Source organism: Trichoderma aggressivum, assembly GCF_033847375.1.
Source record: "Trichoderma aggressivum f. europaeum strain CBS 100526 chromosome Unknown scaffold_021, whole genome shotgun sequence".
Classification (NCBI taxonomy): domain Eukaryota; kingdom Fungi; phylum Ascomycota; class Sordariomycetes; order Hypocreales; family Hypocreaceae; genus Trichoderma; species Trichoderma aggressivum.
In genome coordinates this window covers 464,890-488,099 of record NW_026946387.1, presented here as the reverse complement: position 1 = coordinate 488,099, position 23,210 = coordinate 464,890, and the positions used below count along the sequence as shown (strand labels likewise).

At 51.3% G+C, this 23,210-nt stretch overlaps 7 protein-coding genes across 7 annotated transcripts; 3 read left to right on the top strand and 4 right to left on the bottom strand.

The window, feature by feature from the left end:
* Positions 1-898: 898 nt before the first annotated feature.
* On the top strand, positions 899-2,488 carry Triagg1_5815 (uncharacterized protein; the record flags this gene model as incomplete). Its single annotated transcript, XM_062900370.1, has 2 exons — positions 899-974; positions 1,239-2,488. 2 exons carry the CDS (start codon positions 899-901, stop codon positions 2,486-2,488), a joined length of 1,326 nt encoding a protein of 441 aa, XP_062755327.1.
* Positions 2,489-5,788: 3,300 nt separating this feature from the next.
* On the bottom strand, positions 5,789-8,634 carry Triagg1_5814 (transcriptional regulator family: Fungal Specific TF; the record flags this gene model as incomplete). Its single annotated transcript, XM_062900369.1, has 6 exons — positions 5,789-6,384; positions 6,449-6,972; positions 7,029-7,451; positions 7,540-8,298; positions 8,396-8,444; positions 8,511-8,634. The coding sequence occupies 6 exons, from the start codon at positions 8,632-8,634 to the stop codon at positions 5,789-5,791; spliced, it is 2,475 nt and encodes an 824-aa protein (XP_062755326.1).
* A 1,213-nt stretch (positions 8,635-9,847) lies between these two features.
* On the top strand, positions 9,848-15,210 carry Triagg1_5813 (uncharacterized protein; the record flags this gene model as incomplete). Its single annotated transcript, XM_062900368.1, has 8 exons — positions 9,848-9,979; positions 10,038-10,685; positions 11,521-11,628; positions 11,693-12,582; positions 12,642-13,557; positions 13,612-14,014; positions 14,074-14,287; positions 14,355-15,210. The coding sequence occupies 8 exons, from the start codon at positions 9,848-9,850 to the stop codon at positions 15,208-15,210; spliced, it is 4,167 nt and encodes a 1,388-aa protein (XP_062755325.1).
* A 978-nt stretch (positions 15,211-16,188) lies between these two features.
* Triagg1_5812 (uncharacterized protein) lies at positions 16,189-17,356 on the bottom strand (the record flags this gene model as incomplete). The annotated part of the gene is made up of 2 exons (XM_062900367.1): positions 16,189-17,064; positions 17,198-17,356. The coding sequence occupies 2 exons, from the start codon at positions 17,354-17,356 to the stop codon at positions 16,189-16,191; spliced, it is 1,035 nt and encodes a 344-aa protein (XP_062755324.1).
* Positions 17,357-18,247: 891 nt separating this feature from the next.
* Triagg1_5811 (uncharacterized protein) lies at positions 18,248-19,255 on the top strand (the record flags this gene model as incomplete). Its single annotated transcript, XM_062900366.1, has 1 exon — positions 18,248-19,255. The coding sequence occupies one exon, from the start codon at positions 18,248-18,250 to the stop codon at positions 19,253-19,255; it is 1,008 nt and encodes a 335-aa protein (XP_062755323.1).
* An 86-nt stretch (positions 19,256-19,341) lies between these two features.
* On the bottom strand, positions 19,342-20,196 carry Triagg1_5810 (uncharacterized protein; the record flags this gene model as incomplete). The annotated part of the gene is made up of 1 exon (XM_062900365.1): positions 19,342-20,196. One exon carries the CDS (start codon positions 20,194-20,196, stop codon positions 19,342-19,344), a length of 855 nt encoding a protein of 284 aa, XP_062755322.1.
* Positions 20,197-20,843: 647 nt separating this feature from the next.
* On the bottom strand, positions 20,844-22,807 carry Triagg1_5809 (uncharacterized protein; the record flags this gene model as incomplete). Its single annotated transcript, XM_062900364.1, has 3 exons — positions 20,844-22,476; positions 22,522-22,556; positions 22,628-22,807. The coding sequence occupies 3 exons, from the start codon at positions 22,805-22,807 to the stop codon at positions 20,844-20,846; spliced, it is 1,848 nt and encodes a 615-aa protein (XP_062755321.1).
* Positions 22,808-23,210: the final 403 nt, after the last annotated feature.

Genomic DNA, 23,210 nt, shown 5'->3' with positions numbered 1-23,210 from the left:
CTTTCCGCAGCTGTACCTGTACGGACACGGCAGACACGGGAGCAGCACGCTCTGGACGGTTAACCGTCTGCCGCCACTCGATTCCGGCTCACCACTTTTTAATCAAATATTAAAGAGCATTGGCGGCAACCCCTGCCTGTATCGACCGGTTCAGTTCAGGTTGCTATCTCTAGTCTGCCCACTTTACTTTGGCCGCTCGACTCAGCTGTGCACCCAAGACTTGAACTTTGATCACGGTGTCAATACTTGCACCTGCACTTGTACTTGCACTTGCACTTAGACCCTGCAGCACGGCATCCAAGTACAAGTACGAGAACAGCTACCTTGGCTTGAGGTTGCAAAGCAACGCGGAGAATTGCTTGCACACCAGACATTAACATTTACCCACCCTCTCATTCTCCATACCACTCTCGTCACTCTCCTCTTCCACTCTCTTCTTCTCTCTCTCTCTCTCTCCTCTCCTCTCCTCTCTTGTCTCGTCTCTCTCATCCGCCGGCACAGCGTCTGTCTGTCTGTCTGTCTGACAAGGTTCCCGTTCAGCTCTGCAACACAGTCTCTCTTCATCCTGGGCGGGTTTTGGCATTCCCCTTTCTAGCTACTGATGCGCCTGTAGCGCATGCAACTGTGCATCAGTTCCCACCCTGCCTACTATAGTAGTAGCTACAGACACCCCCCAGGTTCGGCGGAATAGCGCAGACGCACACGCACACAAAATTGCTTCGGCCCTGTTTGCTCGACCCAACTTGGCCCTGCCCTTTTCCCCGTGCCCCGAGCCGCCGATCCAGAGCCGAACACCAGCCCGCCAGCGACCTTTAAACTCTTCTTTTAATCCATCACTTTTGAACCGCAGCCCGCCTGTCGCCCTCACTAGAACCACAGTTCCACAGCCTCATCCATGATGATAATTGACGGCGAGAAGTTTGCCTGTGAGGCTTGCGTGCGCGGCCACCGCGTCAGCAACTGTCAACATTCAGGTGAGTCGCCCGCATATACCCAGTCCCAGTCAAAGTGGTTTCTGCCCCGCGGCGGGCATTCTCCCCTCCATCTCCAAAAATTACCGTGGTGTCCCGGTCTTGAATTGGCCTTTTTTTGGTCCTTGTCGGCCTCGAACTACCAGTTGGCGGAGGCTGGACAGCCAAAAACTCTACCAAGGCTTGTGCCACCACGGGCAACGCAACTACGGAAAGAAGACGAAAACACTTGTCGCAAAGGTCAATTGCTAACTGACAGCGCTGCAGGTCGTCCTCTTCAACACATTAACAAGAAGGGCCGTCCCGTCTCGCAATGTGCGCACTGTCGCTCGCAGCGCAAGTCCCGGTCCGCTCACATCAAGTGCGATTGCGGCGAGAAGACGAGCAAGTGCATTCACCTGCAACCGCCCGTGGACGGACACCTTGGTGAGTTTTACAGCTTTACAGAATACGAGGCTGCGTGTCCTCCTCCACAAGCTCCCGGTTCTAATCTGTCATCATGTCATGCAGAGACGTGCTGCTGCAACCATGGCGGACGATGCACCTGTGCCGGGAAGAAGGACGTGGCACTGGACACGGTCCCGGAGTCCGATTCGGAGGGCGAAATGGCAAAGGCTGCCACACTGCCTCCTCGACCTGTTCCAAGGCGGCGACGGGCCAACACGATTCACTCGTCCGACATTGGCGGATTGACCTTTGACCAGCACGGCCACCACAAACCGGCCAAGCACAACCGTGCCTCACAAAAGTGCGGGCCGTATCAGCTCAACAGGGTCAACTCGGCCGCCAGCGCCGGAAGCCTTGGCACCAGCACCGACAACCTCCTCTATCAAGCACAGAACGAGGGTCACGCGTCGTTGCAGCACAGCTTCCTCGCCCGGGAACAGCGACTGGTCAAGTCGGAGGCGACGTCCCCTCTCATGTCTGCCTCTACCTTTTCGCAGCTCAACGGCAATCTGCCACCCCTCGATCTTTCCAGCATCTCGAACTACTCCACCTATGCCGGCAGCACCAGCTTTGACCTGTTTTCCAGCGGCCTCCCGGATGGCGACGGGCCCATCATGAGCGCGAGCCTGGCGCAGTCGGTCGACTGGAGCCACCTCGACCTGAGGGAAGCAAACGGCGAGAGCTTCACCCCCTCGAGCTACAGCCAGGCCGGCACGCAGTTCACCGGCCAGCTCGATTTCGGCAGCGGCTCCGAGCAGCTGCCCAATTTGGCCGGCACAAGGTCCACGTCCGGCGATGTCTCCGAAGTGGAAGATTTCATGCCCGGCGGCGAGGGCGACTTTGAAGGATTTGCCACCAGCAGCAGCTTCCTCCGACCAAACGTCGACCTGGCCAGCCTCGACTACAGCCTCTTCGACAAGGCCGACAACCAGGCTCTCACCGGCGACTTCTCCACGGTCGAGGACGACCCCGCCTTCTACATTCCCAACTACAGCGGCAACGTCGCCGCGGTAGAGGAGAACACCGATACGCTCGGCGCTGGCTCATTAGGCGGCTACTGGGAAATGTGATTCATGGCATTTCGAGATTTTTTTTTAACCTTCTATCTGGGAATACATTTGCCCCCCCTTTATTGTTTGGTCTTTTGATTTATTCTCATTTTTACCTGGCGCACAGAATACCCCAATGGTGGTTGGCATCTTGAACGCGTTAACGACAGAGGCGTTGGGAACCCGCTATATACAACGACACAAAAAAAAGGGCATTTATGGTCTGGAGGGCGTATCTGATTCATTCGGTCGGCTATACTTGAGCGACACTTTTTTTCTGCGAGCATCCAAATTTCCTTGTTTCGCTTCTTTGGAGATGGACAGTGGCTTGGCTTAGCTTAGGCTTACTCCGGAACAGCGCCTACGACTCAACTCGAGCCAGCCTCTCTCTTGTCTTCACCTTTTCTTTTTCCTGTCCGCTGAAACACCGGCCCTGCTGGTTAGGAAACAAGCGGACACCTTTTTTTTTCCTCGTCTCTAGAAATCATACAATGGGGCATGGGCTACAATTTGTGGGGTGGGGACCAGGGGCAACTTAGGAGGGGGGAAACGTGGGCAATGAAGGTGGGACAAGGCTTCGGTGTCTGGGGTTTTGATCGGTGCGTCGCTGGGCTGTTTTTTCTTCTCTCTTTTACTTGCTTGATGACGCTGGATCTGCGTTGTTGGGTGGAGGGTCCCATGCGTCTACTACCTGATTTTTCGTTTGGATCTTTTTCTCACTGGCCTTAGCCGGCCCAATGGCTCGCTTGGCTTTACGAGGACATGATGATGGCTTTTTTCTCTTTCTTGCTGCAAGCCCGCAACTTGGCGGAGCATTGTTCAGAGTCGCTGCACATATTACAGTTTTATGGGACAGATAGACCGTTGTTTATTCTCGGGACGATCCGATAGGGGTCGCGCCTTGAATTCTTTTTTTTTTATCTTCTTTTTTTTGATCATTTGAATCATGTCATGTTTCAGTATATAGACTCTGCGCAACAATAGAAAGCAGCGACTTTTGGTCTAAAACAAGCAACTTTTGGGCGTCCCATGTTGCAGCACAGACAACGCCACCGAGGCAGGGCATTCATGACGGCCCCAACGGCTATGTAAATTGACGGTAATTGGTGGCAGATGCCGGTCGTCTTGGCCGGGATACTACGAGAGCGCTTGGGGCATTACCTAACGGGTGTTTTGTGCGGCGAACCAACACTGTATTTGCTGTCAATTGGATTGTTCCAGAGCCTCCGGCGGACTGTGTTTTAGAGAGGGTGAAGATTTTTTTTTTTCAGGTTTCTTTTTTCTTACTAGACTAACGGGATAAGCTATCAGAGTAGTGGTTGTTAAGTTCAGGTACGGCGAGAACGTGTGGCTACGGCTTCAGGAACCAAGTACTCCGTATGAATCTAAATAGCACCAGACAAGAAAGGGCTTGGAAAAGCTCTGGGGAACAAGAAACGTGCTAGGAACGGGCTTTTGCTAGAAACGTATAGGCAAGTTTTAAGGTCGAGAGGTACCCGCCACTTTGCACTAAAAAGCTGGTTGTCACTGGAGAAGAGAGAGAGAGAGAAACGCCAAGGTGGGCATTCTGCCAAGTCCACAAAAAAAAAGAGGAAACTTGGACCGAGATCTAATGGATCCAATGAGAATGAGGGCCGGGAAAAGGAAACGAATGTACGAGTGGACGTGGAGTGATCCCACCGAAAAGGCTTTGGGGGGGTGAAGACGCGGCCGCCGTGCGAGACAGATGACGGACATACTCGTGGGACATGGACGCAGATGGCTTTGAACTTGTAGTCGTCCTGTATTCTATTGTGTCATGCCATCATGTTTTTTTTATTTTTAGGGGAGAGGGGTAAGAAACGGAGGAAAGGGGAAACAAGGCATGATGTAAAAGGTCCGAAGATACTGTATGTAACGTACATGCCGACTTGTCTGGGGGAGGGGAGATATGGAGGAGGAGGGGAAAGGAGAGATAATACTCCGGAATGTTGAAATGCTAGGTTCTTTGCATCGCCAGTAGGAGAGGGCGAAGAGAGCAGAGAGAGTGTGTGTGAAAGGTCTGGGCCAGTCTGTGACATGCAGGAATTGGCTGATCTTGGCGTGGGAGAGTGGCTACATACAGTACCTATGTACAGTACACTTACCAATTGGAAGCGTTGTTTGGGGCTGCTGAGATGATGGGTTGGTTGGCTTAACCGTACGTACGTGGGGTTCTTTTTTTGTTTTTCTCTCTTCCTGTTTGTTCGTATTGGAATAGAGCCGGATAGGCCAAATTAGATACGGTGGCAATCAAAAGGCAAAAAAAAAAAAAAAAAAAAAAAAAAGGCTATTGATGGGAGGGGGATGATGCCATTCAAGTCGCCGCCCGATTTTTTCTCGGTGTATGTGCATGTCATGTTGTTATGTCTCGTTCGTTCCCTTGACCTTTTAGGAAGCGCCCGCCCCGGGGTTGGGGAAGAATGGCTTGAATGGATAGGAGAGCGGAAAGGGCCGGCGATCAACCTCATGGGGGGGGGTGAGAAGAAGGGAATGTTTCGGGACGAAGAAACAGGAACAGCTTTCGTTTTTTTTTTTTTTTCTTTTAACACGGCGGGCTGTCTGTTGGGCCAATTTTGGTACGGGGTTTTATTGGCTGGGTCAAGAGTCCAGCCGCAGCCATCAGCACACACACAAGGCGCAGGTTTTAGCGGCACAAACCAATGAGCAATTGTTTGAAGTAAAGAGAGCTGATTTTCTTTTGCTTGCTGGGGTAAGGTAAAAAAGGCGAGATCGGGTAATGTCAAACATGCAATCAAACAAAAGAAAAAAAAAGGGTGGCTCGGCAGAAGGATCCATACATACGCTGGACAGGAATTACCCAGTAGATCCTCCCCATGGCACCATCTCAGCCTCACCGATCGACTGGGGTGGACAAGGCGCAGGGATTTGTTTTGTTTTTTTCATTACTCTTCGTCTGCCTAGTATGGCATCTACGCAGAACGTCCCGGCAGTGCCCATCAGCTAGCATCCTGTATCTAACGAGTAGTGTGGTCGTTTCGTGTATGCCTTTGGGTCAATCCAAGAGCAAAACCGACCAGTGACATGGCCCTGTCAATCAAGCCAGAGACTTTTGACACCATGGCTGCAGCACCAAAAGCTGCTCTCCACCGCTAGGCTTTCACAGTAAACCCATATAGCCCATACCACATGCAAAACAGGACGACAAGGGGGAGAAAGGACGGGAATCAAACAGGGTGCTAATTATACAGATACAGTCCAGCTTCAATCTCCTGGCCTCATTTATCCAGACGTCGTCAACTCAGCCAACAATGTCGTCAACAATACAGCGTCTTCCATCTCCTAAGCAACGTCGAGATAGCCCGACGCGAGCGTGGGACCAAACGTAATGTCGTCTGGGCCAGGCGCAATGCCCTCATGGGCCGTCGCCAAATCCGCCAGATGCTGCAGCCCTTGGCTTGCAGTAGCCTCCACCGACGACGTCGGCCGCAGCTGTTCGGTTAGCTTCTCCCTGACGCTGTCCCAGTGGCCTCCGCTGGGCTTCTCCAAGATCTCCTTCATTAGCCGCACAGCGCCTTCGCGGGAGCTGTCCATCTTGGACAGTTTGGACAGTGACATGGTGACCAGGGACACGAAATGGTTGGTAAAGGGGCTCCTGAGGTGCGCATTTGCCAGCAGCAAGGTCGCCAGTTCAGACGTCGGCCACAGCGTCTCGGTTGGCGTGGCCCCGGGCGTTAACAATGTCACCAGTAGCTTGCAATGCCAGTACGCGAGATGCACCAATGGGTACGAGGCAGCCTCAATGTGGCCTGGGAGGTCCTCGCGGTAATTCTCTATGTAGTCCGCAAGAATGGCCGCCATGGCAGGTTCGGCGGTAGACGTGCCCGGCTGCATCGTGGAAATCACAAACGCAGTCCTGTTTAGCAGCTTCGATAACCCTAGGCAAATCCCCATTAGTGACAGTTTAGAGCGGCATGTTTCCTTTGCTGCTTTCCAACTTACGGTTTAAATAGTAGCACACCTCGCCCAGGGTGTTCTCCAGCCCGGCGGGCGCAACAACGCTGCTGTCCGGGATCTGCGCTGGTTTTCCCGTTCCAGCCGCGTGCCAGCGATCCATCAGCACAAGAGACCACCAGATCCGCACGCACAGCTGATCGTCAGAGTCTGATTCCGAGGCAGATTCTATCGGCGTAAACTTCCACAGCTTCATCGTGTTTGCAAGCGCCACTGCTCTGGCTAGGAGAAACGGCAGCTGGGACGAGGCGCGCCAGTCTGCGTCGATGATCAGGAGGAGAAGCGTCTGGGCATGCACAATGTCGGTGGCACGCGAGTGTGGCGCCTCGCTGCTCTCCCACTCGTGCAAAAGGGAACTCGCAGTTTGCGTGTCTCCTGATGACTGTCCGACTGCGTGAAGAGCTGTGATGAATGCCGTCCTCACGGTAGACGGGCATTGAGATAGCAAAGACTGAATTCTTGCCTTGCTGCTGGGGAGTATGGGATATATAGCTTGAACGTGGGCGAGATAGCTGCATACTTGATCAGCTTTGGCTCCGGGAAAGGTAAGGGGATGGGGGATGCTTACTCGTGTAACGAATCTTCATCAATCTCTGGCACCTCCTCTGTTTCCACAACCTGCGAGTCCATTGCTGCCACGGGTGGCTTTGGTGGCGCGCTGTCCGTTTTGATCGCCGAAGATGGAGGCGCCAGTGCATTGTTAGCAAACGTCGGGCCTGCAAAGCTGTCTGAAGATGCAGCGGGAGGTATTATGGGTCGCGACTCTGGCCCCCATGGCGCCTGTCGAGGAGGAGCTGTTGCGTTGAAGTCGGTCGCTGCTATGCTGGAAAACGGTCTCTTCCGGCTTGGGTCCTCGGGGGGGGCTAAGCCATTGTAAGCTCGATGGCTTCCTGGGGTCAAGAGTCGGTCAATTTCGTCCTGGGTAAGGCTACCTTCAGACTCCAGCTTGTTCTCGATGCTATGGATCCTGTCTGCCAGCTCTTTGATATACCTGTCTCATATGTCAGCTCATCAGAGTATTCTGCAACGGCCAATGCAATAGCAAGACAACAAAAGAAAAAGGCTGTGTTTATTCGTACCCCTTACTCGGGCCGCGCTTTTGAGGAACACGGCTGAACAGACATCGCATAGATGACCGAGCACAACTGGAACAGGGGCTATCACCAGTATCCGACTGAGCGTCACATTTGATCTTCTTTCGCCGGCACTCGTCACAAGCACGCGACACCTTGGATCGCTTTCTCGGTGGGATGCCATCTCCCCCCATGGCATATTGCGGTGGCAGCGGAGGCCCCACGGCAACTGGGAGCGCATGCGGCACCATGTGATCTGATGCCGGCGTGTCGTGAACATACGATGGCGTCTGGTGCTGGTCTGGCTCGGGGTGTGGCATAATGTTACGCATGCCCGCATCTTCCACGTTCATATTGGGATCAGTGGCCGGGATAAGAGAGGTTCCTGCCAAGCCCTGTCCAAGCTGGGCGGCCAGCTGAAGCTCCTCCAGGTTGGGCGGTCTTGAGATGTGATGCTGGGGAGACGCCGACTCGTGTGTGTGCGTGGGCAACTGGCCATGGTCTTGCTCTTGCGCATGAACCTGAACCTGGGTGGGATCATGCTGGTCATGGGTCTGCTGGTGCTCCTCATGCTCATGAGCCTCATCGCGAGTGGCTGTATGATAGAATGGGCCCGCATCAAGGGCTTCGGCACCCGGCGAAGGGTACGACATGTTGTTGGCCTCCTCTGCCTCGCCCTCACGACCGGGACCCATGATGGCCGGGACGAGAGTTACGTGAAGCTGTGGTGAGATGACAGTGGTGATGATGACACCCTGTGAGATTCTACGCAGAGTCGTGGGCGGGTGAAAATACGGCAGACGGGCCAGACGCGGTTGTTACGCGATTGCTAGAGGCGATCCGGCGCCGACACAACACGGACACTGAAGCCATTGTCAGCTTGTCACTCGACAGCGTGTCTAGTGTAGGTACTGGAGGTTGGATTGTCTTGTCTTTTTGTTTGCAGGCATCGCTAAGCGGCCGGATAGCTGACTTACACTCTATCGCATTGGAATACGGATGATGGTAATTGCGAAACTGGGCCGTTTGAACGGAAAGGAATAACTCGTCGCCGCGTGGGAATAGGCGACGGGATGTTGCTGTGCCCTTTTTCGCTTCCATTAGGCGGTAGAGAGGGAGGAGGAAAGAATTTTCTCCGAGGCGTGGCGGAAAATACTCGGCTCAACTTGCTGGTGCTTCTGCGTTTCGCCTCTGCTTCTGCTTTCCGTGCATTTTCGGAGTACGTACCTAGTACTCCGTAGTCGACTCCGTTCTTTGGCCCGAGTCTTTGCTTCCGCTGTCATTCCGGCTGGTGACCGCGCGCATGATGAGTCAGCTATCCCTTTGTCTTCAAGTTTATGCGTTAATACCTCTAAGGTACCTCGACTAGTACATTAGTACCTAGGTAGCACCCGTACGAGTACGAGTATGATACAGGGTCTACGGACAGGCAACAGGGTCTATTGCTCTTAGTTAGCACCGGAGAATCCGATCCGACATCCGGGGGAGCTGCTTGTTTGATGATTTGATTTAATTGACCTGTCAAGGTGTACTCGTACTAAATACAGTAGCTGCATTAAACTGTACAAGGCACATACATACCTACCTTAGTACCTACCTTAGTACCTGGTACTGAGGTAGGTACTAAGGTACGGAGCACTCAAGTCCTACTGCAACACTCCTAGGTGCTATCTCGGCATTGGCATTGACCTCAGTTTTCTGAGTCAGCATTCCCCTTATCAATTTCCATCTCATGCAACATTCCACAGCGGGCAACAAAAAGAGGGTCAAGCTGCAGTCGAAGCTGCATAGAACCATGATTGCATTTTATTTGCATATTCCCCCCTAGCCCTTTGCCTAGCATTTGCTTAGCATTTACCTAAATTTGCTGTCCAGTGTGGTGGCTTTTGGCCTAGGCACCAAGTAGGTCTACCTCCCTAATAGTCCTTCGCCCTGCTTCCTCTGGGCCGGGGCCAATGGAGCTGATACCTCGGATACGTTTCAAGCCTCTGCCAGCTCATCACAACCTTGACCGTCATGCCTCTCGAGCCCTTGCATTGACACCATTTCCAATCACCGTCTGATACCTGCGTTTGTTTTACGGAGTGCGTCAAAATTCTGCAGTCGGTCAAGATGGACGGTCTCCTTTGATTGTCGCTCCGCTAGATGGATCCCTGGGTGCTGCTCATGCTCGTCTAGGCCATCGAGAGAGCAAAGTCGCGTCCTCTGCACTGCACACCGGCGATTGATCCATCTCGCACTCCCTGAACCGATCCCGTAGCTTGCGTCTACTCTCTATCTTGTCGCGTGCTGGAGCCTCTTTCCATCTCATGGAATGGACATCTTAGAGATACAAAAATGGGCCTTTATGCCCAATCTTCCGGATAACATAGCGCCGATCCGGGAGTTGCTCATCCGGTATAGCAAGATCCCAGCCGACGAAATCGAGCCTCATCTCATCAGGATTGTAAGTCACCTGCGCCTGTCGCCCGTCGTTCATCTGCTTATCTGATCGATTCTCATAGCGAGAAGCGGCTTGGGCGAGTTCGAGAATGCCCTTTATTGGGCGATGGAAATTCTTAATAATACACGAAACCAACGACTCTCGCTATCAGCAGGCTCTTTTCCGCCTCAGACTCTCTAAATCTCGGGACGCCCTCCTAGACCTGGGCTGCGGGCTTGGACAAGCTCTTCGCCAGTTCCGAGATGACGGCGTTGATGGATCACGGTTGTTTGGGCTCGACTCGAGTGCTCACATGGTGTCATCAGGCTATGATCTCTTCCAAGACAGGAACAGCCTGGGCGCCCATTTTACCGTGGGAGACTTGACCGATCCCGACGATCTAAGCTTGGACGAGCTCAACGGCCAGATCAGCATCGTTCACGCCGGAAGCTTCTTCCATCTATTTAGCTGGAAACAGCAGTTGTACATCGGTAAACGGCTTGTCGACTTTCTGCAGCCGGGAATACGCAACGCATTTATATACGGCCGCCATGCGGGCGTCACCACCGCTCGCGAGGTTGAGAAGAACGATTCCTCGCCCTATCTTCACAACCAGGAGAGCTTCCAGCGTCTCTGGGACGAGGTGGGAGAATTAACAAGGACCAAATGGAAGGTGGAGGTAGAGCCGTCGGGGGAGGCAGTTGTCCAGCTCCCAGGGAATCCAAAGGGCGTACATCCCGTCAATTTCACGATATACCAAGTTCCTAGAAATGAAATAAAAAAGAGTTGTTTATAACTTGATGAGTGTGATGTGCTTGCTGGTGACGGTACCGATCCTCTCCCTTGTTAGCTTTTTGGTTTGTTTTCTCCATGGCTATTCAAATTCAAGCCTTGATTGCATCCCATCAATATTATCTAATACTATTTGTGTTTTATGAGCCAATGAAGATTACTCCTAAAAGCTACAGTGTCAGACTTTTGAGGCGCTCTTGTTGTCGTCGCAACCCGTCGCATTAAGTTTCCACTCAATGGAGCAAAAGATATCCCATAATCAAAACAGACGCATAATAAACAAAAGCCTAAACAAGCGCACCTATATATTTCTCCCATATCCCCGGCCATTACCACACCTTCTTCTCTCTCATCATCATTCACTCGCATCGTCTCAATAGGTAGCAATTCAAACATCTCTATATACATCTCCAGCTTCCGTAGGGTAGGCCTGCGGAATTATCTCGGATAATACTAGTGACCTCACTGCCCCTCCTACAAGTCGCGTTCCTCCCGCTCTAGCTCTCTCGTGGAAACAGAATCGCTTCTGTCCCGAGATTTTGTCGATTGAGTCTGTATTCTTAGATTGGACTCCCGTGGAGCCTCTCTTGGGCTTACGGTATCATTGCGACCCTTAACACGGGCTTTGGTACCGGGGGAGGCCACAATGGACGGAGACTGGGATGAGGTAAGTCGCTTCTCGCCATGGCCGGCCATTACGACATCTTGTGCGGCATGGCAAGGCTGTTCGACATCGACCTTCAGTGTGATTTCTGACATCTCTGCTCTCCTAGGTTGCCCGGGTGCCATTCCCGCCACCGGGCGTGCATGCGCTGCCAACGCAAGTCACGACAATGACCTTTGATACCACCCAGGAGCTTCTATGGGCCGGCAACGACTATGTATGTTCAGACAAGTCGCGAATGCTCTGCTTGCACGTGCAGGCCTCTGACATGTTTATGATAGGGCCGAGTCACTTCCTTTCTCAGTTCCGAGCTTCAACAACATACTTCATTCAAGGCGCATCAGGCCACGGACGGTCCGGTTCGGCAGATTCTTGTAAACAGCAAAGGCGTGGTGGTGTTGGGCTCTAAAGATGTACATATGGCTAGCAGGAGAGGGCCCCCCATCTGGCATCTCAGGCACGACGATATGAAGGACCTGAGATGCATGAGCTTCACCTCGAAGGGAACCGCGGAAATCATTGCTGCTGGTCTCCAAGACAGCATGTTTGTTATCGATCTCATTAAAGGAGAAGTCGTCAAACAAGTCCGAACAGAGCATCAGTACTCGATTATGAAACGTGGACGCTACATTTGCGCGGCGACGAGGAACGGATCGGTCGACCTCTTGGACCCTGTTACCTTTGCAGTTGTCAAGACCTGGAACGCTCATTCGGCCTTGATCAATGACATGGATGCTCAACACGACTTCATTGTTACATGCGGCTACTCGCTGCGCCAGGGCCAGAATTATATGCTGGATCCCTTCCTCAACGTCTTTGATATTAGAAAGATGGCATCAATGCCGCCGATACCCTTCCCTGCCGGCGCGGCATATGTACGCATGCACCCGCGCATGCTCACAACCAGCATCGTGGTGTCTCAAAGCGGCCAGATGCATGTTGTGGATCTCATGAACCCTAACACTAGCAATGTGCGACAAGCCAACGTGCTTAGCTACCTCAGCATGTTCGAGATTGCTCCTTCTGGCGAGGCCATGGCCCTCACTGACGCAGAATGCTTGATCCATTTGTGGGGATCGCCATCAAAACTGCATTTCGTCGATCTACCTGCTCCTGTTGAATTTGCTACTCCCGAGGAGGCGATTCACCAGCTGGATTGGACACCTGAAAGGTGAGTTGCACATGTTTGTATTCTCTATTCCCAAGCTGGTTGGCTAACGTGGTATATAGTCCTCTGAACTCAGTCGGCCTACCATACTATCGCCAAGTCCTTGCCTCTTGTTGGCCGGAACTACCATCTGACGTTGGAGCTCCTCCCGTCAAGTTTGATCCGCAGTTCCTCGCGAACCTTAAGCCTACCGACTTTGCACTCTATGGCCGGAATATGCGAGGCCTTCGGAGAAATCAACTCGAAGACACTCGCAGCGTACACAAATCCGCCCACTCTGGTCTCAAGGCGCCAAAGTTTCTTAGTGAAAAAGCTCGAGATCTTGCCAAATCGGAATCGTCCAGTGCCGGAGATAAGACAGACGAGCTCTCAAATTCTCTGGCAGAGATGGAAGTTGGCAGTAGAAAATCCGATTTGCCCATGATGTACAGAAACGTCGAGATCAAGTACAGTAAATTCGGTGTGGATGATTTCGATTTTGGATACTATAACCAAACCCGACACTCAGGCCTTGAAATTCACATCTCAAACTCATACGCAAATTCGCTTCTTCAAATAATGCACTTTACGCCATTACTGCGAAATCTTGCTTTACAACATGCAGCTACCGCCTGTGTGAGCGAGGTCTGTCTTCTGTGCGAACTGGGCTACCTTTTTGATATGCTTCAGAAAGCGGAGGGATCAATCTGCCAAGCCACAAACATGCTAAAAGCTCTAAGCAACCAACCCCAAGCTGCACCACTGGGCCTTTTAGAAGAAGATACTCATGCATCATCCCTCAACGTAATGTTGCAGGGACTCACACGGTTTCTCCTGGAGAAAATTGCTGGTGACTACAAGACGATGGCCCCAACATCCCCTGCAATGGATAAGGCACTGGCGACCTCGGCAACAAGCACCATTAGATGTTTCAGCTGCAGAAGCGAATATACCCGACCTGGATCGACCTTTGTAAATGACTTGCTTTATCCACCTATTGTAAGTTGGATTGGCCTTGTTTCCTTGGTTGCACTTTGCTGACTTGATCTCCAGAAAACCCCAGGGCGAAATAGTAAAGCGCCACGCATCACTTTCTCTCAAATTCTTAAGAGCAGCGTTGAGAGAGAAACAACGTCAAAGGGGTGGTGTGGGAGATGTCAACGATATCAAACCATTGCAACTAGGAAGACCATTCACAGTGTTCCAGACGTCTTAATGCTTAATACCGCAATTACCGGCTCGGATCACCGAATGCTTTGGTCCACCCCTGGCTGGCTGCCGGAAGAGATTGGCATCATTGTTGAGCAAGGCCAATTCTTTTGCTACGAAGGGGAAGATTTGAAGCTTCACCTTCAGCGCGGCATTCATAACATCACAGTCTACTCATTAATCGGAATGGCTATCAACATTGAGAGCGGCCAGACTCAAAAACCACATCTCGTGGCCATGGTAAATGGTAAGACACTATTGCTTCTCAAAATCCTCGCATCATGTTGCTAAAAAACCTCGCTACAGTTGGTCATGCGGAAGCAGAAGCTCCCAGCCAGAGCCAATGGCACTTATTCAACGACTTCTTGGTGTGCCCCGTCAGCACAGAAGAAGCTCTTACCTTTAACAATTCCTGGAAAGTCCCTTCGGTTGTTACATTCCAGGTCAAGAATGCAAATAACAAGATCGATAATGGATGGAAAAACACCATCGATACGTCGATTTTGTACCAGGACTTCAAGTAAGTTGCGCCGTCATTGCCACTATTCGGGATGTGGGAAACGAAAAGCTAACCTTTGTCCTTGTAGTCCCAGTTCTCGCTCTGAAAGTAAAACGTACAAGCTCCTCGATCCTGCAACGGAGCGGCCTGGGCCATCAACGATTGTGGCACTAGATACCGAATTCGTTGCCGTGCGGCAGCCAGAGATCGAGATGAACTCAGATGGCGAGAGAGAGACCATCCGACCCATAGTGTACGCACTCGCCCGTGCCTCTGTTGTCCGAGGCCAGGGTGAAAACGAAGGGGTTCCCTTTATAGACGATTACATTTCCATCTCGGAACCGATTGTTGACTACTTGACGTCGTATTCGGGCATCACTGAAGACGACCTGAACCCTCACACCACAAAACACAGTCTATTACCCCACAAAGTGGTGTATAAGAAGCTTTGGATATTGCTCAACTTGGGCTGCAAGTTCCTGGGCCATGGGCTCAAACAGGACTTCCGAGTCATCAACATCCACGTCCCCAAGGCGCAGATCATCGACACGATAGATCGGTTCTACCTCAAGTCGCGCCTGAGAAAACTGTCGTTGGCCTTTTTGGCGTGGTACCTGCTCAAGGAAGACATCCAGATGGAGACGCACGACTCCATCGAAGATTCCAGGACGGCCCTGAAGCTCTACAAGAAGTACCTCGAGTTTGAAGATGCCGGCATTCTAGAGGCCATGCTGCAGGACATTTATCGTGCCGGTAGGGACGTCAACTTCAAGCCCCCTAGAAAGGACGGCATTGACGCCCCCAGGTCGGAAACACCACCCCCGTTACCGGCGCCGGAGAATGGAGGTGCTCCTACGCCTACTCCTCCGCCAAGTACGCCAGCTAGAGTTAGGGGCTTTGGCAGCGGGGGTTGGACGCCGGGGAAGGCATCGCCTATGAGGTGATTAATTGCATGAGCTGGTTTTCAATGAACGAGGAGGATACTGCATTGCATTTACATTGTTTGGAGAATCTGTCATGGTGGATCTAAAATCAGACACAGAATTGTCTATTTCATCAAGGTTAGAGATGAGAGTGTTGCACCATTCTATTTCGCTTGTCTTCACAACCGACGCATAAATCATAGGCATACAAGTATGGATGGCATGAATGTATGGAGGGAGATCAGGACATATCAGTAAATATACATAATCCCGTTAATTTTTTTTTACAGAAACAAAACCATATCTGCGTTTATGCAATAAGACATCCCCTCGTACCCCGTATTATCAGAAGACTAAACATATCCTGCAAGCCAGTCTTCCACCGTAAGTCTTGCCTCCCTCCCCCTTCTCCTTAAACATACCAAATCCGCTATGCCCTACCTCTTTTTGTTGATGCTTAACCCTCCTAAGCCCCTATTCCAACTGCAAATAGCCACCCTCATAACCTAGAACGTCATCACCACCCGTGCTCAGTCCTTGCAAACATGATGTGAACAGTAGAATTGGCACCGCATGGCCCCTCGCATCCCACAAGCAGCAAGGGAAATCTTGGGAGGAGGGAGAAGGGTGATGAAAAAGAATGATGTGCGTGTGAGTAGTTTGAAGGGGGATGTCTCGAAGCATATCAATACACTTCCAACGCCATGTATGCATTACTCTTTCAAAAAACAAAAAAAACTGTTCGCCTCCCTCCCCCGCTTGCGTGCATTTAAGGATATAGATTAAACACCATCCCACAGATGACGATTTTTTTTTTTTGGTTTGGGTCTTTGTCTCCTTGTCCGTTCTCTCTTTCGCCGTCGTGATTCGGTATTGTTTCGTGTTAAAAAGTCATCAATAAGGTGCGTGTCGTCTACGGTAAGCCATGGTCTTTTGCGCTGTCTTCGACTTGTGTCGTTCATAATTCCTTATAGTGTCGCTATGTAAGGTCTCGCTACGCTACAGCTCAGACTCGGCACCGTTGGCGGACAGAGCCATGGGGCTACCGCTGTGATTCTGTCGCTGGCGAAGGCGAGCGTTACCCGGTGGTCGTCGGCGGACCAGTGCCCGGCCGTTGGCAGCCATGGACTCTTCGTCTTCCTCCTCGGAATCGGGGTTTTGCTCGTGGTAAAGTCGTGCCTCATCCAGCTCGGTGATGGTGTCTGGTCGGTCTCGTAGCCATTGCATCCGAGGGCCTGACCGTGCGCGCTCTGAGACCTTGAAGCCGTAGATTTTGGGCTCATAAATATGACCACTGCCAAGGCCTGGTGCAATGTTCTTTGCGTACATGCCATTGAGAATGTTTTCATCATCAGGCACCTTGGAGTTTGTGCTTGACAGCACGTCAGCGCCACGCTTGGTAAGGTCGTATTCGGGGAATGTGAGGAGGAAGAGGGCTCCAAATGTACGGCCGAAGAAGGCGCCATCCACAGTCTGGAACCGGCTGTTAGGGGGGACATAAACGTCGAGGCAGGACGGGCAGAAGAGCTTGACTGTGTCTTCGCCGGGAATGTCGGACAAGCCAACAGGCAAGGTGCGTGCCTGCTCGCAGTGCGTTCGCGGGCAGCAGCCGAAATGACCAAACTCGTACTTTTCGCTCATTTGCTGGATGCCCACCCGGGAGCAGATGAAGCGCTGGTGGATGAGGCCGTAGAGCATCTCCGCGGACGACTCGATGACGGACAGGTCGCTAGCCATCCTGCTATGATGCCTCCGCTCTGCGCCGTGTCGCACGCCTGCACGGTCGGGCTCCTCCAAACCAGATTCGTTTTCGTCGTCATCCTCCTCGTCTTCTTCTTCCTCCTCGTCATCCTCTGGCTCGACATCGAGAATCATCTGGGGGCGCAAATTAGCAATGGTGGTCAAGATGATTTAGGGGGGAGCATCAAATACGTCATCAGATAACGAGAGGGAGAGGAGAAACAAAGGAAACAAAGGGGCAGAATGAGTCTATAGGTGCGCAACATACCTCGAGAGCCTCTTTGTACATGGCAACTTGCGTCTGCAGGCCCGTCAAGTTGAAGTCATCCTCGATAAACTCCTCGGATACCTCAGCAAAGTACTCGTGCCCCGGCAGAGCGCAAAAGCTCGCGATCCAGGACTCGGGCGTCCCCGAAGAGGTCGACATGGTAGCGGCAACAAGGGACAGGATTGGCCTTGTTGAATCACGGGTAGCGTGCGGGCTGGAGGTTGAAGTTTCGGGGATTTTGAGGTTGGAAGAGGTGTTTGGCTGGCTGAGGTGGGGTTCGGCGTGGTGGTATTATCGATAAAACCGATAAAAGTGCAAAGTGGCAGGTCGCGTATGGGTGGCGGTAGATACCCAAGTCAGCCAGGTTGTAGGGGCCTGGGTTAGTGCCTGGGCGCCTGTTCTCTTGGGCGTGGCGTGGCGTGGCGGGGTGACTTTTGGCTCCAATGCAGCGGCCTGGGCGCGTATCTTGCCGGCTGTGATGAGATGAGAATAACAACGAACTGAAGTGAGTGAGGCGAGCTGTGTCGGGGGATGGGCCAAGCGGCGTCGGAACAAGGGCGGCTTTGCTGTGTGTCGCCAGTTGATCTGCTGCTGGGGGGAATCGGCAGGATCACGCAGCTCTGGGGCCCGGATTGCGAGCGCTGACGGGGGTTGGCAGCCTCGTGTCGGGCCTGTGATAAGGCTGGGCGTCTGGCAAGATTGACTTGCTGTAAGCGTTTGGTCAAAGGCGCAAATGGACGGACGGACAGGCAGCGGTGTTGAGTGGGTTGGGCTGTTGGTTGGCGAAAAGACACATGACTAAGAGTAAGAGGTGAGGCTGGCTGGATCGGCATCAGATTTTGCCGGTTCCGGGCGGCGAGGGCCTGCGTCGAGACGAGACTAAGGTAGCGGGTACCTGTGGCAGATCAGCAGCCTGTGCATGTGCTCAGGTACACTCTACCCAGACTGAGCATCTGATGATGGATTGAATGCTTCAATCAATCAATGCCTTCTTAGTGGTGCACAGCTTCATCTCCCCAATTCCCCAGCATTCGGGCTCTTTAATTCAAGATGAAGGGGAGCTTGAGGGCACTCAAAATCACACGTAACTGGACATCACAAGCCCACAGAGCATCATCTCGCGCCTTTACTTCCGCAAATGGCCCACCGTCATCGATTCCTAGGGCCATGGATGGGCTTACATTCGAAGAGAGCTTCAAAACTGAACGGCCCTACCCGTTTACAGATTCGAAATCATCCCCTACTCATACTCTCCCGGCTTTTCACAAATGGTTCACGAGAGATGACCAGAGCACGTCTTTGTCTTCGTACATGGATCCTTTCCTCCAATGGGACTTTCCCTATGAGCTGATAAAGCCCGTCAACCGAGGATCTGAGACGATTGCTCTTTTTCATGATACCTTGTTAAACCAAGCTGGCGTTGACCGGGATCTAGCAGCAGCTCTTCAAACTGCCACTGCTGAAACCTCTCGCCAGCACCAATTCTTCCAAGTTTATGCACCTCTGAGGCTACTAGTTAAAGCACTCGAATTTAATAATGCACAAAGGTTGGAAGCAAATCCACCCGTGCAGCTTTACATTGCGCAATCTCTATTACCAGACCTCCCCGATGCTCTGCAGCGCGATGTACCAGCTCCGGAACTGATTCGCAGAGTGGGTAAAGGCGATATTTACAGCTCTTCGATATGGCTGGGGACTGAGCCGACTTACACCCCGTTACACCGGGACCCAAACCCGAATTTGTTCTGCCAGCTGTGCAGTAGCAAAGTCGTGAGGCTTATGCCACCCGCGAAAGGACTCGAGCTGTACAATGGCGTGCAGAAGCAGCTTCGACGGTTAGGAAACAGTCGAATGAGATCCACGGAGATGATGGAGGGAGAAGAAAGGGAGATGCTTCATAGTGCCGTTTGGGGAGACGAACCGACGGCAACAGACGTCCAAGAGGTGACACTACGTGCCGGAGATGGCCTGTTCATACCAAAAGGCTGGTGGCATTCTATCGGGAGCGAGAAATCGGACGGACAGCTAAATGGTTCAGTCAATTGGTGGTTCCGTTGAAGGTGAATGCTTCAATTGCAACATACGAAACTGCATGCCACCATTGTAACATCATTTATCCTCGCATCTTCTGTACATAACTTATATTAAGACTCTTCGACGGGTTTACAAATGATCCAATTAAGATATCCACATGGCCAGATGAATTTGCGTCTCCCACTCTGCATCTCCCATAAACTCGTGTCCACTCCACAGCCACGAAGGAGAGTCTCTACTTCCCCCGGCGTTCTCATCCTCAGACACGAAACAATTCCATCAAATACCAGGACAAAAGGGAGTACGGGGATGATACAGGAAAATATGAATATGGACAGAGACCGCCGTTTCAAGGCCACGAACGGTGCCATGGCTATTGCTGCGACTCCGAACATCAAGACGCTAATCACACTTGCGAAGCTACGGTCTTGAAGCTCAAAGATGGCAAACCCATGACCCGTATCGACTGTGTCTTTAAGAATGCCTCTTGCGAGAGTATCGTCAAAGTGGTGAAAGGACAAGTTGAACAGCCGCATCACATTGTTTCCAATCTTGGCGTTCCACAAGATACTTGAAGCGTTGCTTGCATTCACAGGCCGACTCTCAAACGTGATTTGCGGATATTCATTGGCGATTTTCTGCCATGCCGCGACATTAGGGTGTAGATCGGTCAGGATGAAGTCGACGGGCGGCTCGTCCAGAGAGCTGAGATGGCTGTTGATGGCTTGCTGGATCGCGGGTATAGGTCCCCCTCCGCCGGCACAGAAGTCAATGAATGTATAAGAAGAGAGCGAATTATCGAGTTGGCGTATAAGGGTAGATGCGGCGATATGAGCGGGAGACTCGGGCTGGAGAGGCGTATTGGAGTTCCACGCCAAAGTGAGAGCATCTTGGACGTGGCTGCGTAGGAATGGAGGGAACCTAGAGGAATTCAACGTTAGAGGCCTCTTTGATGGGAATATCATGTTCAGAGTACCCAATTGGGTGAAAAATGAAGCTGAATTGATAGGTTGCACCGGCGATACAACTTGGAGAGACTCTTACCATGGCTGGTCGTCGATCTCAAAGAGATGCAAGCGAGGTATGAGAGGTGTCATTTCCCGGCTCCTTTTGATTATAATCCTACAAAATCGAGTGCAACCGAGAATAGAGGCTCGTTGATGATATATTGATGTTGGTAACATCTGGAGCCGAGGCTGGTGCATCAATTTTTTGGACGTGCATGCAGTATATACAAAGTTGCATGTACCCCTCAAGAACCCCAACATTTATCACTTGTTGGACTCCTGAGGTGGCGAGAATCCTTAGTAATTAATAGAAGAGCTAGTATGAGGAAAAGTCTTAACGAGTTTGTAGAATAAAACACCAACTCAATTCAAGTCATTGGAATGCTTCTCCGGATGTTTTCAGTTGTCTCGGTGAGAACAGGCGCGATATAGGTTGGCACAATTAATTGGCCCTTGTCACTCAATAGCATTCCAAGTCTCAGCGAGAACGGTTGATCATAATAGTCTGGTCAAATTTATCCATAGATCACTCTGTCTATGCGCATGCTATATTTTGTCTCTGCGTTCAACTCAGTTGTCTTGACAAGTCCCAATTTGCTCGAGAATTACATAGTGTCAGTATATGGATCAAAGCCTACTCGTTGCTTCGTTTCACTCCTAGCCCTCCACATGGCCTCCCCAGTCAATCCTGTCGTTGACGTTTCTTCCAAGAAAAACGTCAAGATGTGGTCTGGAATAGACAAATGGGAAGCTTGTTGGAATTCTTGGAGGCCGGCTAGCCGAATAAGCATCTCAATCAAAGAGAGCGATGTAGTGATGGCCCCAAACGGTGACCGCGACACAAAGTCTTGCGCCTCACTTGCTGAATCTGCTGTCAAGTCTCGCGATGGCTGTCCAACTCCACTGTCCGATTTGTTGAGAACAAGACCGTTGCGTGACGTAGGGTAAATGGAGATGTTTTTGATCTGGGAAACCAGGATCGAGTCCATGGCAGTGTGAAGCCGCGACGGCGATTTTGTTGGTGAATGACCGCATCCATCAACTTCATCTGATAAACCTGCATCAAGATCCGAGTTTGAACTTGTATCGCTCTGCTCGTCATGCTCTTCAAAAACCTCGAAAGCTATCCACTCGGGATCCAAATGTTTGGGAAGAGCAGTAGCACAAATGTCCTTGGCATCCTTAGAGCGTCTAGAAATAGATGATTTCGCCTGTGATTCCCCGAAAAGTTGTTGGTCCACATCAGCTTGATTATACTCGTCCTTTTCTTGCTTATTGTCATCATCACTGGTGTCGTATACCTCGCCATGCATTACACATTCTGGCCTCTGCAGTCGAGTCGCATTAATATCTCGTTTCAGCAGCAGAACTGGACTGTTTTCTCCATCTGTTCCGTCCCCAATGTTGAGTAATCTGCCAGTGTCGGTGTAGAATATCTTGGCGAATTGATGGATGGGAATCAGCTCCCGTATACCAGCTTTTGGGATGCCATTGAGTGTTTGTGATGAGCCCAACTCTTCATGAGCACGATTGTCATCCAAGTCTTCAATGATTTCAAGATGATATGCATAATTCAAGCTCTTAATAGAACAGGAAGCCTTGTAGTTCTGCCCATCACAGTCAACCCCCTCAATGATCGGGTCGCTTGCCGATCTACATAAGCGCACTCGCGCCTTGTGTATCGCTTCTTGCCACAATGGTTTTCTATCATGCTCTCTCAGCCCGTAGATTGGCCCTTGTGACTTGGTATCTGTCCTCGTTGTATTTTCAACAGATGACCGTAGGTTGCCATCTTTAGAAATAGACGAAACCGCAGCATGCCCCAAGAATAGCATGTAAACAGACAGCGTGAATGAAGGTCCAATTTGTATGGATCTTCGAGGGTCCTGTGCGTACTGCGTATCTCCGACAATCAATAGCGTACTGGCTTGTAGCAGCCGAGAGGGAGATATTCCAGAAGGTAGAGAAGTCGACAGGCTTTCACCAGACGCCGATATGGCCAGTTGCAGTAGAGGGATGTCTCGGTCAATCTCGCTCAGAAGATTCTTCAAACCTTCAATCACCCTTTTCAATGCATCTTGGCTGGTTTCTTTATTCGGTGAGCTGGCTCCTGGGCGTTGGATGTGTTCTTGAGCGGCGGCGGCGGCTTCTGCACGACGGCCTAGGGAGACAATCTGCTTATGGAGAGATTTTGCAAGAGGGAGTGCAGATTCGAGAAAGACGTTTCCTCGCCCAGACCTAGCTTGTCAGTATCTATGTTTATGATGATTGGATATTACCGACTTGAGCTCAACCAGGTTAATGGCAGGAGAGATGACCTGCAACAGGGTCAGCATCAGAGACAAGAGCGAAAGGTGGTGCAGTGTATCAAGAGTTGAAATTTACGTACCTTGATTTTACTATCGAGGTGCTTTTGGAGAATTCTCAACTCGGAATGGAGGCCTTTATCGTCAACCGCTATAAGCAGACGAGAGCACTGGTTGATGGCGTAAGAAGAAGTCAAGGCAATGCCAGACCGTATGGCATATCTCATGGCCTGTACGCCAACTGCTGCCAGGAATTCGTCCATAGCGGCGATTCTTTGAGATGCAAAAATTTCATGACGATATGTTAGGAACTCGGGAAAGAAGCGTCATATCGAATCAGAGGGAATCGTTAGCCTGTTTAACCCATAAGTTACAACATTGTTAACTCCAAGTTGCGTGTTTGTTTGAGATGCTCATGCACCTTGAACACCGCCTTGGCTTGGGCTCGAAACGACCACAGTGCGAATAATCTGGTCTGACTCAGCTCGCCCTAAGGATGCCTAAAAGCCAGGCACATGGCATTGAGTTTATCTGGTGAAGCGTGGCGGTAAGAGTCACAAATGTGGAATTTGTGTGAATCTCTGGGAAAATAACATCGAAAGGGAGCATTTTTAATCAATGGTCTTCGTATCAGTAACTCGTGTTCAGCCCAGGATATTCCTAATC